The sequence below is a fragment of the Rhodnius prolixus genome, unplaced genomic scaffold, assembly GCF_049639745.1.
Source record: "Rhodnius prolixus isolate KJV_2025 unplaced genomic scaffold, Rpr scaffold_10, whole genome shotgun sequence".
NCBI classification, from domain to species: Eukaryota; Metazoa; Arthropoda; class Insecta; order Hemiptera; family Reduviidae; genus Rhodnius; species Rhodnius prolixus.
In genome coordinates this window covers 19,383,845-19,400,304 of record NW_027411615.1, presented here as the reverse complement: position 1 = coordinate 19,400,304, position 16,460 = coordinate 19,383,845, and the positions used below count along the sequence as shown (strand labels likewise).

Genomic DNA, 16,460 nt, shown 5'->3' with positions numbered 1-16,460 from the left:
TGAAACCAGTAGTGCTATCTGATAGTTTTTGGCGCCTTACTACCCTTTAGGGTAGGCTTTGTCTGCTGCAGAAGGCAGTGCGTCAATCGAGTGGCAGCTTTGGTCAATAAAGGACCGTACTGATTTTGTCAGTGCTAAAAAGTTTTCTTAAGGTTGATTTTCCCCTGCTTTTGGTTAATACCGAGGGAAGTTAGAATAATTTCCCTTAGACATTAAAAATGTAGAAAGTAGAGAGTTTTAATTGCCAGTATTATGGATTTCAAAAATGAATGTAACATATATTGGGGAAAAATGAGGTTATATTGTACGCGGTGTATGGTGGTACGTATATGGGACAGCGTTGTCCCATATAACAACCTCGTTAATCGTCTGCCGAACAAGTGTGAAAAGTGGCACTGAGGACGAAACTAGTGTCTTATAAATTTTTGTTTTTATACATGATACTATAAAGGGCTTAAAAAGATCATTTCAAAGATTTCTTGACATTTCTCTAAGAAAACTGATTACACCCTAATTTTTATCCTTAATGTACGATAATTGTGTAAAATATAGTTTTGTGGCATATTTAAGGCTTATTTTTACAATTCATGGAGAAACGAGAACATTAACTATAATTATTATGTGTGTCACACTTTCTGAAAACCCAATATCGCACCACTTGCTGTGATCCACTCCAAGGACTCCAAATTTACAAAGACAAATAATGTATGTCTATGATTTTACTTCAGAATAGATTTTAAATTCAGTAGTGTTCAAAATATGCAAGGTAAAAAAAGACTGTCCCATATTACCACCTTCTCATCTATCGAGTCTAAGTATTGCAATAAGACAAAGATGTTACTGTATCTCATCAGATCTTTTTCTTATTGCAATATTGATAGTTACCATTCACATTTCTTCCTTCTTCGGGCTTAGTTTGCTGTAGCCACTATCTGTTAGATTAAAGTGGCAGCAATATTAATACCGTACTGTTGGTTTTAGTCACTATCTGTCAGATTAAAGTGGCTGCAATATTAACACCAGACAGTTAGTTTTAGTCACTATCTGTCAGATTAAAGTGGCTGCAATATTAACACTATACTGTTTAGTTTTAGCCACTATCTGTCAGATTAAAGTGGCTGCAATATTAATACCATTCTGTTTAGTTTTAGCCACTATCTGTTAGATTAAAGTGGCTGCAATATTAATACCGTACTGTTGGTTTTAGTCAATATCTATTTGAAAACATTCAAAATCTTCTTCTCTCATTCTTCCAAATCGGCGCAATGTTAACACCAGACAGTTAGTTTTAGCCACTACCTGTCAGATTAAAGTGGCTGCAATATTAACACCATACTGTTTAGTTTTAGCCACTATCTGTCAGATTAAAGTGGCTGCAATATTAATACCATACTGTTTAGTTTTAGCCACTATCTATTTGAAAACATTCAAAATCATCTTCTCTCAATTCTTCTAGATCGGTTACATCACGTCATCAGTACCGAAACTCCTTTATCCATAATGAATATCGTTATTAAATCGCGCGCTATTGGCTGGTGGTACGTATATTTGTTGGTTTGTCTGTATGTGTGTGATGGCAGGAGGAGATTGGCTTGTTTATGGGGGTCGTTTAAAAAGGAGATTGATTCCTCTACTCTTCTCGCCTATAACCAAAACACCAATTGCATTTCACCTCCTCCTCCTCCTGCTCTTCCGCACCCTCTTGCCACCATATCCTCTTACTGTCTCACCTAATACTAACCGTTTCAACCGTCATAAACGTCACGTCTCATTGCCCGAAGATTGGTTTGAAAAGGTTTTTATTATTATTATTTTTTTTCATCATATTCTTCCATTCTTTTTAACGTCCAAGCGTTACAGAGCTGCTTGCTCCGAAAAGCAAGGTTACGATAAGACTTCCAGTTTTGTATATATATATATATATATATATATATATATATATATATACACCATAAGGAATATAAAACTATTATATTGAAGAGGCTATGGATAAAGAAGAGAGGGATTGGTGGTTTCCAATATATATATATATATATATATAATAAGAAGGTTATGATAGTTTCAGAACTGTTATAAAGAAAATATTCAACTTGCAACCTACAAGCTCTTGCTAGATAATTACCAAAAATATTCCACCAATACATATACATATAATGTACATGTGTGAGTTCATTCAAGTTTAATTTCAAAGATATAGCAGTTTCCGTTTCCACCCGCATCATATTATCTCTATACTAATTTAGTTTCTCTTTTCTTTTATGTCAGAAAATTAGAGTATTATAATATGTGGCGATGGTTATAATAATTAACTTCTTCTTTTTAAATGAAGTTCAGAACTTTATCTCTAACACTTACTACAAGAGTGCTCACGCTTCACTGCGGACAGCGTCAATTTGGGAAAGTGTTTATAAAACTCTGGTTAGTAAAAAAAGAAACAAAAAATCCCCTCTACAAGACTGCTATCTAAAAGTAATATGAATTCTTTTGTAATAAAATCACAATGCTCTTCTTAAAATATAAACTCGTATGAACATTTTATATGTTCTCTGGTTACTGGAAAAGGAATTTTTATAATCTAGGTTTTCTCGTTTTTATAATATGCCTTTGTTCAAATTGAGCAGATTTTAATAAAAATGATTTAACCAAAATTAAACTTAAAGCCAGTAGTGTGCTGTTTGCCGATGGCACTTCCTTTTTCATAACTTCCTTCAGAATCGGCACTATAGCCAATCACTAAACAGTAGCTCTCGCTAAAAGTTTTAAAAAAGTGGAGAATCAAACCTAACAACACTAAAATGGAGCTGATTCTATTCTCTCATAGAAGTCTCGTGATCGACAATAATGTTTCTCTACCATTGCAAAAAGAAGTTAACTTAGGCTTAACTTTAGACTCAAAACTAACTTAAACAAAGCATGTGAATGATGTATGCAATAAAGCGCTAGGCGTTATGTGCAGTCTGTTCTCCTTGCTTAATAGTAACTCATCCTCGGATTTCCAAAATAAGAGATTAATATACCTCTCTTTATATTGGACCAATACTCCTGTATACAGCCCCTGTCTGATCTCTCAAGTGTGCTACCAATTACAGTAAAGTACAGAGTATTCTCTGTATTCAGAGTATTTTGTATACAAAATAAATGCCTCAGATTGATTGGTTCATTTCCCAGATGGACGCCCATAGACTACATGCACGCAGTATTTAGCATCTCCACTAATGATTATTGTCTTCTGGAAACATTTGCATTTGTTACAATACTTGTAGTTCGTACCCTCATATAGCATTGATATTGTAAATTATATTATAAGTTCTATAGGTCATAAAAAATATAAATAAGCGCTTTAACACTGCATTACCAATGCACGAACTTAGTCAGTTATTGCCAATGTGGATATTGACTCCATAATTTATTTTTATATTTTTTTACATTGATTTCAATTTTAATAATAAAATTTGCTTTAAAGGATGAGAAAGAATAGGAATTAAGAACGAAAAAACAAATTTGGGCGCTGTCCTCAAATCGGCTTTTTCATTTTACGCAGAAGGGATTAACAAGTAAATAACAGAAAATCTACATTATACATTACCAATCAGGAGACAAAATGACTCCGATATATTTACGTGTAATGCCAATCTGGAGTCAAAATGACTCTTTATGATTCAAGTAAACTAATCTGCAAAAAGAAACTAAGAATTCCGCGGTCTTCAGCTCGTGACTAGCAAATGGTGAAACTGTGGGGATAGCATATCTAAGAGCATTTTAGGATAGCTATGAGATTTGGGGAAACAGAGACCATTCCTACTTTTTTGGAGTCAAATTGACTTCGGATTGGCAATGCGGTGTTAAACATATTTTGTCTTAAATATCTGTATCAAACTAAGGTTTTTTGTTACTTTTTTCCGTTTATATGAAACTATGTGCCCTTTTAATCTGTACTAATATTATCTGATGAGTGTATATAGGCGCTAAGCTTGAAAACTCTATTTCTAGGTTCTTTCATTTTGATGCACAAAAGTAAAATTTTGTAAATAAATAAATAATATTATTATTAAAATGCAAGTTGAAAATCGTAGAATTTGTTTATGAGTGCTTCAAAAATATTTGATTTTTTTAAAGTTAGTATGATTTTGACTGCAATTCGCTTGTATATTTAAGTCTAATTGTCCCCTACTGGAGTACTTAAAATTGAGGGCAGGCGTTTGTTTAGATAGCTGATTAGAGTGATTTCGTTATATCTCTTCAAGAATTTGAAATAGCAATTTATTTCTAAAATTGGTACATTTTCTTATTGTTCCAAATAAAATTTAATTTACCCAAATTTGTACTTAGTTTTTCATATATTTATTTATTTTGTACAGGTGGTACAAGTGACAGCTGTAGATCTGGACACTGGCAACAATGCACGACTCACCTATCGTCTACTCTCTGGACAAGATGCTTTCGGCATGTTTCCAAATAGTGGATGGTTGTATTTAAAGCGGCCATTAGATCGAGAGACTAGAGATAGATACAGTTTAAGAGTAGCCGCACAAGATAATGGCAGTCCAGTGTCTACGGCCACCGCTTTAGTTACAGTGGTGGTCACTGATGCTAATGATAATGATCCAGCGTTTGCGGCAACAACTTATCAGTTCACCGTAGAAGAGAATTTACCAAGAGGTGCTCGTGTTGGAAGACTGGCCGCTACTGATGCGGATCTTGGAGCGAATGCTGCACTCTCTTATAGCCTTATTCCAGCTAATTCCAGTTTCCATGTCAATCATGTATCAGGTGAGTTATTTATTTCTTAAACTTAGTTGCCATTATGACCATTATGATTTATTATGAAGGGTCACTTTATTACTAAGCAGGCAAAGTTGATCGCTGCCATTTTCAACAAACTCTTAAAAATTAAAAAATAGGGTGTCGGAATTGTAACCAGGAAATGTTCATAACTATTTCGAAACCGTGGTAACTAATCTACAAGCACTTTAAGTTTTAATTTCAAAATTATTATTTAATTTTTTGAAAATTTACAACTGCTGATCCGTTGGTGCAACTAATTTAGATGTAACATTGGCGTAGGTAAAATAACCTTTACCACTTCACACTGTATTCATTGGTGCAACAATCTAATCTAGTCTTTGAAATGGGGCTCCATAAAATATATAATATGGTACACGCCATCTCAAGCAGGAAGTTGGCCACCTGGGAGATGCCAACTCCCACTAGCATTCAAGAATCTTCATTCAGAGACAAGGCGAGCAAAGATATCGTCCTTCCTCTGTTCGGTGACTAATTGCAGGCGCTAAACGTTCACCAAGAAGACTGAACAGAGTCCTGGGCGCATTTCCTGTAATGTGATTCCACAGTTTGGTTCCATAGTTTATCCACAATTATAAGGCAAAACCTGTTGGATAGTATTTTCCTTGGCTCCACACAGAGTTACCGGGATATATAATCATCACTTCATGAGTGGATGATGTCTGAAAATACTGTGCGCTGTAAGGATGGTACTCAACAGATTAATCTGGTTCCTACAGGATAAAGCTATCTCTTTGACGGATCTGAGAAGTTACTGTAAACAAGACAGGATAGGATTATTGACTTTGAAAGCGAATATGAGGGTTTTCTATTGAATAGGTTATGGATCCTCTCATAACCTAGCTCCTAAGTCTTCAGCCACCCTTCTGGGTCCTATTTAATCAGTTTCAGATTTTCTAGATCTGCTTTTTATTTTAACAGATCGGACTTTTGTAAGCTTTTTCGGCTCTATTTGATTTCCAACCCAGATTTACAAGATTTATTGCGTGCTCTCTCCAAAGTGAATACCTAATAACCATTCACATGGTACCTTTGCAGCCATGAACTGGACCAACTGAGTTAGCTGGTCATGAAATTCATTACTCCTAATGCCAGTATTATGCCTTAAAAGTAAAGTAATCGCCTATTTTTTTCAGGCAGGGCTTAACGTCCAACTACCAATTAGGTGTCATGGACGGTGGCGACTAGCAAACTTTACTGTAAATTTCTTTTATTAACCATTAAATAAAATCCAAGGCCTAAGGCCGGGAATCGAACCCAGTACCAACAATACATATTAGCTTCACAGGTCTCGCCTCTAACCGCAGAGCCTACCGTGGCGCCCTCATATTCCCAAACAAATAACTTGAAATTTTGTGATTTTTTTTTTAAAGTCTAGAAAATGAATTTTCAATACAAATACTCACTTTTCAGGTTTTCTGTTTGTGAAAACATAAATTTTTTGCTAATAAGATCCGTATACTTTTTTAATTTTGTAATGCTCAATAAATAATATTTCTGACTAGATTACGCTTATTGTAAACTAGAATTATGAATAATGGCTTAATGAAAGGCATTTTAAAATGTTCTTAAGGAAGTAGAAGCGATTTAAACAAAGGTAATAAATATAGGAGAAGGTCTTCCATTTTGATAATGTATATAAATGGTAAAGAAATTAAAACGGCCGTACCAGAATGATGGGGATTGTACATGTACATATTTATATCTATACATAGTAAAAGTGGAATGTTCGTTTTATTTAATGTTTAATAACAGAAATAAAAGACTCTTTTCTTTTTTTTAAGGCTAGCCGCTTTTAATACAGACTGTAGGTTCGCACGCCATACTGTCGGTACACATAGATCCGCCTTTTTCTACATCTCCTCCATTTCCCTTTACTAGTCTCGGCGAAATTCTCTTTTAGTTTTTATCCACTCAGATTTAATTTATCCACAGGCATATTATCACTTTTAATACTCCCTTTTTTTCCTACATTTGCTCGTATACCCTCGGCAGACATTCTTCCACCCTTTACTTCTTTCACATCTTTCTCCTCTAACTTTATTTTATTTTTATTTTACACTCTCACATGTACACATATATGTACCATCCCTTTTTTTATTAGTCCTCTTTCCCATAAAAATTACCAGCAGTTTTATTACAGAACGACAAAGATTTTTACTGAAACAGAAAAACATTATTAATACCTTTTCTTGTTTCTCCTTTACACGATTTCATTATTTTTTCTTTTTCTGCTTGCCTCCTCTAATAACACCCGTGTAGGGGCGAACAAAATAAATATATCTATTTCCTAATTAGATTTTATAAAAAAAGAAGAAATGATGGTTTCTGTTGAGGAAAAAAACTGGTTTGAAAACGGCCAAGAAACTTCGGTTCTCCACTTTTCTCACAGATTTTATTCGAAATTCCGTAAAATTTAACATTATTAAGTTTTTTTTTTGACATTGGTTTTCGCCATACAGCCAGCATCGTCTAGGTGCTTAACACTAGAATATCACTCACTCTCCATTCTTACTTATAAATACATTCGCTTCACTCATTCATCCCTCTACTATATAATACAACTATTTACATAAACTACAGCTAATGGATAGATCAGTACTCTATATTCCTGCCATCCTTATAGCTTAACCGAAATTAAAATCACGTAATCCTCCTCTAATCATTTTCTTCCATTCATTCTATAACTTTTAAATACATTCATATTTCTTAGCCAGCTCTGCTATAGACTTAAGCACATATATGTTGGTGGAGAATATTTTGTCTTCGTAGCGAAATGGTGCATCTAAATACCTGTATATGTCGTCAAACATTCGTTTCATTTCTACCACATAACTTGGAAATATCCTTATTATACGAGGTGTGTTCAAAAAGTAACGGGAATTTTCGTTTTTTGAAAAAAATATTTATTTATTCATCTACATTAATATTTCGCCTTCAAAGTAGTCCCCTTCGCATACAATACACTTGTGCCAGCGCTTTTTCCAATCCTCGAAACACTTCTGAAACTCGATCTTTGTGATAGCTTTCAGCTCTTTCAGCGATTCGCTTTTAATGTCATCTATGCTTGTAAAACGACGGCCTTTTAATGTTCTCTTTATGTTTGGAAATAGAAAAAAGTCACATGGAGCCATGTCTGGCGAATATGGAGGCTGGGGCATCGTTAAAGTTTTGTTTTTGGCCAAAAATTCACGAACAACCAATGAAGTGTGAGCAGGTGCATTATCGTGGTGCAAAATCCATGAATTGTTTTGCCACAAATCCGGGCGTTTTTTTCGGATTGCTTCACGCAAACGGCGTTGAACTTGTAGGTAGTACTCCTTATTGATTGTTTGACCTTGTGGCAAGAATTCATGATGCACTATGCCATTAAAATCGAAGAACACAGTGAGCATAACCTTCACATTCGACCGCACTTGTCTAGCCTTTTTCGGTCTTGGCGATCCAGAATGCCTCCACTGGGACGATTGAGCCTTAGTTTCGACATCATATCCGTAAACCATGTTTCGTCACCTGTTATAACACGTTTCAGTAGATCCGCATCGTTGTCGACTTCATTGAGTGACTCTTGAGCAACTTCCATTCTCCGCTGTTTTTGTTCGAAATTCAACAATTTTGGAACAAATTTTGCTGCCACACGTTTCATACCCAAAACATCCGAAAAAATTTCATGGCATGAGCCAATTGATATGGCAACATCATCAGCGACTTCTCTGATTGTGATTCGGCGATCGTTCATAACCATTTCTTTCACTTTTTTCACGTTTTCATCGGTTGTTGATGTGCTTGGACGTCCAGGTCGTTCGTCATCTTCAACGTTTTCGCGGCCATCTTGGAAACGCTTATACCACTCGTAAATCCTTGTTTTACTCATAGCAGACTCACCATATGCCTTTATTAACATTTCACACACTTTATTTCATTTTTTACACAAAATTTAATACAAATTCTTTGATCCATTTTTTTTAACAAACAAAAATCGCCAAGCTCGAAAAACACGTCTAACCTTAACGGCTGCCACTTAAGAAGTAAACAATGAATATTACTGAAAATTTTATCGTACTTCAGGGGCATGTGTACCAACATAATAAAAAAAAAAAATTTACAATCAGACTCTCCAAACCCGCGAAATTTAAAAATTCCCGTTACTTTTTGAACACACCTCGTATGTTTGAAATCCTCCTCCTCATTGCAATCTACGCAAAGAGGAGAGGACGGCCTTTTGTTGATCCTGTGAAGATACGATCCGCACACAGCGTGGTTCGCTCCTCAGCCTGCTTATTTTCGTAACAACCCATTTATTAGTGACAGTTCCCTTGGTTGTCTAGGTAACTGATCTGCCATAGTTTTATAGAATCTCCCTTTATTACCATTACTGTAATCTGTCTGCCATTTTTGTAGTTTAAAAACCATAAATTACACCTAAATATGATAGCCGATCTCTCCCCAAAAAACCGCTCTAAAACGATCTTTTTTTTATAGAAAATGATGAAATAAATTATCACAAAAGAACATGCATTTTTTTTTCAAACATTGTTTATTCAGGGTAAGGTTATAAAGTTATTTCCATTTCTATTTTTATGATTATTAGAATAGAAATGGAAAAGAGGACGAAGAAGCAAACCAAAAAAAAACAAAAACTGTCCAACCACTCCTTCGAGCTTTTCATACCGCAAATTTTGTTCTTAATTAAGATTTGTTTGAAAACAGTAAATCGCCAACGATATTTTGTAACAACAAACAAAACTAATAATTAGTTCTAGGGATAAAGTTTAATGAGTTCAGCTTAATTTTTTCTAAATAAGTAACAATACGCATCTAGTCACTTTTTTTCCACCAAACTGGAAAATTTGAAGGACTCATATTTCAGCCATGTTTTTTAAGAAAGTGCTAGGTTAGACATTCCACCAAAATTACATATTAAAAATAGCCCTAATTTATCGCAGAACTGCCCTTAATTTTTTGAATTTCCGAATTAAACTATTTAATAAAAGGTACAAATAGTTTAACCATTCCGAATCCTGGTTAAGGGATTTTTATCTTGCAAAGTTATTATCAGGTACTTTTCACGAAAGATAAGATTAAGCAGTTACCTGCCATTTTGTTTTTTTTTGTTTTTTTTTTTAGCTAGAGTTTACGCACAAAACAATGTTTTAAAAAAATACAATTTGTTTGTATATTTGTATTCACGGCGAAAACTAGATATGAAACCTTTCATACGAGGGTCGTTTGAAAAGTCCGTGCAAAGTCAGAGAGATAACACCACTGGCGCGTATCGAGGTTATGTTTAGTTAGTAGCATCTCTTGGAAGAACACACACCAAGTTTCAGCCAGATCTATTTCTTTGTGTTTGGCATTCGTTTGAATCGGGGAAGTCGAGTGATTTTCAAAAAATGGACGAAAAAGAATTTCGTGTGTTGATTAAACACTACTTTATGAAAGGCAAAACGCCTGAGGAGACTAAAGAGAAGCTTGATAAACATTATGGTGACTCTGCACCTTCGATTAGAACAGTTTATAAGTGGTTTCAAAATTTTCGGAGTGGCCATATGGGCACAAGTGACGCTGAACGTTCTGGATGCCCTGTTGAGGTTACTACTCCAGAAATCATTGATAAAAATCCATGATATGGTGATGGATGACAGAAGAGTGAAGGTGCGTGAGATTGCTAGTGCTGTGGGCATCTCGAATGAACGGGTACATAATATTTTGCATCAACATTTGGACATGACAAAGCTATCCGCAAGATGGGTGCCGCGATTGCTCACGCTTGACCAAAAACGAAATCGTGTGAAGTGTTGCAAGGACGGTTTGCAGCTGTTCCAGAAGAATCCGCAAGACTTTAAGCCTCGTTTCGTCACTGTGGATGAAACATGGATACATCACTACACTCCTGAGACCAAAGAACAATCTAAACAATGGGTTACCAAGGGGGAATCTGCGCCAAAAAAGGCGAAGACCGTTTCTTCGGCCGGAAAGATTATGGCGACTGTCTTTTGGGATTCGTAAGGAATAATCCTCATCGACTATCTGGAAAAGGGTAAAACTATTACAGGTGCATATTATTCATCATTATTGGACCGTTTGAAAACCGAGCTGCAAGAAAAACGCCCACGATTGGCCCACAAAAAAGTCCTTTTCCATCACGACAACTCCTCAGCAGTTGTGGTCGCAAAATTAATGGAAATAGGGTTCCAACTCGTTTCACATCCCCCCTATTCTCCAGACTTGGCTCCCTCGGACTACTATTTGTTCCCCAATATGAAGAAATGGCTGGCTGAAAAAGATTTTATTCAAACGAGGAGGTGATTGCAGAAACGAATGGTTATTTTTCAGTCTTGGACAAATCCTATTATTCGAAAGGGATCAACAAACTAGAGCAGCGTTGGACGAAGTGTATAAGCCTAAAAGGAGACAATGTTGAAAAATAAAAAAGGTTTACCCCAAAAAATTAAGTAGTTTTTATTTTTGCACGGACTTTTCAAACGACCCTCGTAGTTGTAGTAATATGATTTGATTATTTTATGAACGTTATCAAAGATAAATATATTAATAATTAATATTAATAAATTCCTTGATTCTTAACTACTAGATGAATTGTAATATCAGTCAATTTAATCAAAGCATGAACTTAAACCAACGATCTCTCATCACTTCATCAAACTTGTACTGAACTTACACTTAAATCTGATGTCCAAAATATAATTTCGTTAGTAATGTTTGTTTAAAAAAATTGTATAAAATTTTTTTAGCAGCATTGTTATTTTAGTAGTTCAATACCGTTTCAATCAAAAGTCTGTCCATTAATAGTTTTGATAATTCATGTTGCAATCAATCGTCATCTAACATGAAGATCGTTCGTTACTCATAAAACTGAATAAAAAGTATATCTGTAGATCGGTGCTTCTTAAACTATGGGACGCGACCCATAGTGTCTACTGATAAATTAATTCACTTATTAATATTTTAGTAACAAATAAATAGAAAATACAAGTTTTTTTAGTTTGCTTCAGTAACTCGCGGAAGTTCAGCAAATAGTGGGGATGTATGTTGTAGTGATCCTATCAAAGATACCATGCAAATGAAGTATAAGTTTGTTGTTCTGTGGCAGTACACTTTTCAATGGAGTTTAGGTTTTGGCCAATTGCACGGTGTCCATTAATCTTTCAAATACATGGTAAATGTTAATGGCTATAAAGTTCTACGTTTCATACAAATTAAAAACATCCTTACTTATTTACGTTTTGTTTTAGTTGAATTTGTAATCTAAAATGGAGTAAGTGGCTAAATCGAGCCAAGAAATGTGAATCCGAAAAACGAAAAAACCAAAACGACTTCGAATACATCAGAAAATAATTCGAATATACAAGAAAAGGGCCAGGATTCGTCCAAAAAAAAAAGAACATACAATGAATCATTTCTGTGAATACGGGTTTACTTTTCACGATAAACAGCAACCACTTTGTTTAATCTGCAACGAAACTTTGGTCTAATGAAATGCATGAAGCCCACAAAATTAAAAAAAAGGATTTTGAAACGAAGCATCGTACTCACTCAAATAAAACTTAACTCGATTTTATTTATAATTTAGATTATTTGCTTACTGCTAAACCTAAAGTATTTGCAAAAGTTATTGTCGACGGATTGCAATTCAATGTGCCCCGCACAAAATGTTACGGATCTTTTATTTATTTTTTTGTTGCATAAAAGTATTCGAGTATATTAGTTTGACATATTTGTAAAGGAATTGTAGCCAATATGACAAACATTGTTTACTCAGACGATAGGTATAACAAACAAAACATTAGAGAAGTTCGACTGCACTCCCGCCTTAGGTGGTCTTACGAAAATATTTATCTACCAAGGGGCTCCCCTCTCTTACTCTCTGGAAGAACGGTCCATATTGACACAAGAGCCCACACCCTACCTTTATTTCTTTCTACTTGTGTATCAATATTTGTTAGCAAATGCCATTGATCCTGTGCCGCCTTCCATTCAATGTGAACTTTACACACTATCCTCTATTTCTTCAGCATTAACTTGTCACGTCCACACTTAACACCGTGTCCTACTTTAAGTGCCCATCTCACACCCTCCACTCACCTTTTATTATTATATAAACAGTACATTGACTATATCTTCACGCTTCACCACTTTCAGTTAAAGGCAGTTTATTTTTTATATAACTAACCAGGTAAACATTACAAATAGGTTGGAAAATTTTCATTCACCCTGATTTCATTATCTCTTTTTCTAGATGGAATTCCCTTGTCTAAAATTGGTCTAGATAAATAGATAAATTACTTTTCTTTTATTTATTTAGTAATTTACAATCTATATAAATACATACAATAAGTAAATAGGAGGTAAATAAGATGAACTAGTGCGTGAAGAGCAGGAGGAGATAAGCTTACTCAGCAGTTGCACTCCTCTTTAGGATTAATAATGATGTTTAGGTTTACAAATTGTAAGGAATCGCGAGGCCATTGGCGATTTAGTCGGCGAGGAGGGTTGTTAGGAAAGTCAGAGGAAGCGAGAGACAGTACAAGAGGATTTGAGCAAGTAGAGAGAGCAGTATGGAACTTTTGATATTTAGTCTTGGCGAGTTGATCTGTGAAGGGAATGTTGAGGTCGCTGTGAAGAGTGAGGTTAGTCACCGTAGAAAAGAGCGTCAACTGTCTGTCGGGGGAGTTTTGACTGAAATATCTGTACAGTCCATAGGTTTGTAGGTTTGAGAATAGTGTTGTATATTAAGCGTTTCGAGTTCTATGGGTAATTAGGAGCGTTGCCTAAGTAGTCTGTAAAGCAGTTTCGCACGTTTTGTCATTGTTTGTCTTTTAAGTCTAGTATGTTGGTTCCACGAGAGTCGTTTGTCTATGTAGATCCCCAAGGTAGCGCACCAGATCTGTTCAAGGAAGAGGATTGCTGTTGAAGAGGACAGGTGGACAGGAGCCCCGCCTGAGAGTAAACGTGGCATGCTGGCATTTCTCTGGATTCAAGATAAATTACTTAATTTTTGAAAATACACACACTTACGATATGATTACAATATATGAATTAAGCATTTTTCTGGCATGGATTTATCCGTCTGCCAGGAGCTGTTGCTAACAAATAAAATCACGTCTCTAAAATTAATTTTTAAAATGAATTAATAAAAAATAAAAATAATAGATCTACTCAGGGAGGGGATTAGCTATGAAATTAGCAAATTGCATTAGCTTGCTGTGAATTGGTACGAATCCACATTCTGGTTTTAAATCACACAAAGATAATCAATATGCTATACTTACCATTAACATGTCTTATATGTAAGTAAGATTCAGTAGCTCGCCTCTACACTTCTTTACAATAATCTTTTAATTTTTAATTTGAATTCAGGTAAATAATATTAAATTCAATTGGTTGTAAAGACCCTGATAAATGCTTTTTGTAGCATGTTCAATACATTTCTCCATAGACCCAGAAGCGAACCTGGCTACAGTTGTATTTACAATTTCTTTCATTTCTTTTGTTTCGGCTGGGCGACATCTACGAGGGGCGTTTGAAATGTCCGTGCAAAAATAAAAACTACTTAATTTTTTGAGGTAAACCTTTTTTATTTTTCAACATAGTCTCCTTTTAGGCTTATACACTTCGTCCAACGCTGCTCTAGTTTGTTGATCCCTTCCGAATAATAGGATTTGTCTAAGTCTGAAAAATAGCCATTCGTTTCTGCAATCACCTCCTCATTTGAATAAAATCTTTTTCCCGCCAGCCATTTCTTCATATTGGGGAACAAATAGTAGTCCGAGGGAGCCAAGTCTGGAGAATAGGGGGGATGTGAAACGAGTTGGAACTTTATTACCATTAATTTTGCGACCACAACTGCTGAGGTGTGAGCTGGTGCGTTGTCGTGATGGAAAAGGACTTTTTTGTGGGCCAATCGTGGGCGTTTTTCTTGCAGCTCGGTTTTCAAACGGTCCAATAACGATGAATAATATGCACCTGTAATAGTTTTACCCTTTTCCAGATAGTCGATGAGGATTATTCCTTCCGAATCCCAAAAGACAGTCGCCATAATCTTTCCGGCCAAAGGAACGGTCTTCGCCTTTTTTGGCGCAGATTCCCCCTTGGTAACCCATTGTTTAGATTGTTCTTTGGTCTCAGGAGTGTAGTGATGTATCCATGTTTCATCCACAGTGACGAAACGACGCTTAAAGTCCTGCGGATTCTTCTGGAACAGCTGCAAACCGTCCTTACACGATTTCGTTTTTGGTCAAGCGTGAGCAATCGCGGCACTCATCTTGCGGATAGCTTTGTCATGTCCAAATGTTGATGCAAAATATTATGTACCCGTTCATTCGAGATGCCCACAGCACTAGCAATCTCACGCACCTTCACTCTTCTGTCATCCATCACCATATCATGGATTTTATCAATGATTTCTGGAGTAGTAACCTCAACAGGGCGTCCAGAACGTTCAGCGTCACTTGTGCCCATATGGCCACTCCGAAAATTTTGAAACCACTTATAAACTGTTCTAATCGAAGGTGCAGAGTCACCATAATGTTTATCAAGCTTCTCTTTAGTCTCCTCAGGCGTTTTGCCTTTCATAAAGTAGTGTTTAATCAACACACGAAATTCTTTTTCGTCCATTTTTTGAAAATCACTCAACTTCCTCGATTCAAACGAATGCCAAACACAAAGAAATAGACCGATCTGGCTGTAACTTGGTGTTCTTCCAAGAGATGCTACTAACTAAACATAACCTCGATACGCGCCAGTGGTGCTATCTCTCTGACTTTGCACGGACTTTTCAAACGACCCTCGTAGATCTTCCCAGTTCTTGAACCAACCTATTTTATTATTCACTACTTCCATCGTTATCAGTTTACAGAATCTATTTTCCGAATAGTATAGGTTTATTGATTAATCAGATTTGCAAAGTACTCGTATATGTTTCGGCAGAATAGGCATGTTTGGCCTTTTTCTCCAATGCCTAGTTTTTTTTTCTTTATAAATCTAATAAATTGCCTAAAAATTATAGGTTATCATGCATATTATTCGTTTAAAAACTAAAACAAAGCGATTTAATATTCAGAGTTTATACCTAATTCACTTATTTCGTCATTTTGGTAACATTACCTACGACTCCAGTTCTCAGTTGAACTAACTTTTTAAAAGGTTCACACATCGTTTACAATGATACTAGTTATTTAAAAAAAGAGAATTCGCATCAAAATTTTTTGGAGTTAATCCTTCCATATTTCTCCGCCAATGTAAATATTATATAATATTAAATAAAACAAAAAAGAAATCTACTAAATTAAAACAATCTTTTCATAAGAATTACAAAATAAGTATTTTGTTACGGGCCATTTATCGAAAATGAAATAGCTATATTGAAATTGCGTGCGTTGCGTGTTTAATAAAGGGTTTATAATAATTTAGATATTCTAGCTGCGTTTGAATAACTTCTTGTACTCCTTCAACCTTAATCGTATTGTTTTTTTATTTTCACTATATGCCGCCATTATATTAATGACGAGCCCTCATCATTTTATATAAATGTTTTTAAACTGAACGATTTTTCAATCTAATTTTTTCTTTCCTTTAAACTCTACTGTTGTAATAGTTTAGTTTTATATAATAATAATAATAATAATAATAATAAAAAT

General features: G+C 35.2%; 1 protein-coding gene across 2 annotated transcripts in view; it reads left to right on the top strand.

The window, feature by feature from the left end:
* ds (dachsous cadherin-related 1) overlaps nt 1-16,460 on the top strand; it is a 477,707-nt gene that overhangs the window by 418,613 nt on the left and 42,634 nt on the right. For both annotated transcript variants that reach the window (XM_074133009.1, XM_074133010.1), the window contains one exon: nt 4,359-4,770. In XM_074133009.1, coding sequence (XP_073989110.1) covers nt 4,359-4,770 — 412 coding nt within the window. The remainder of the gene's footprint in view (nt 1-4,358; nt 4,771-16,460) is intronic.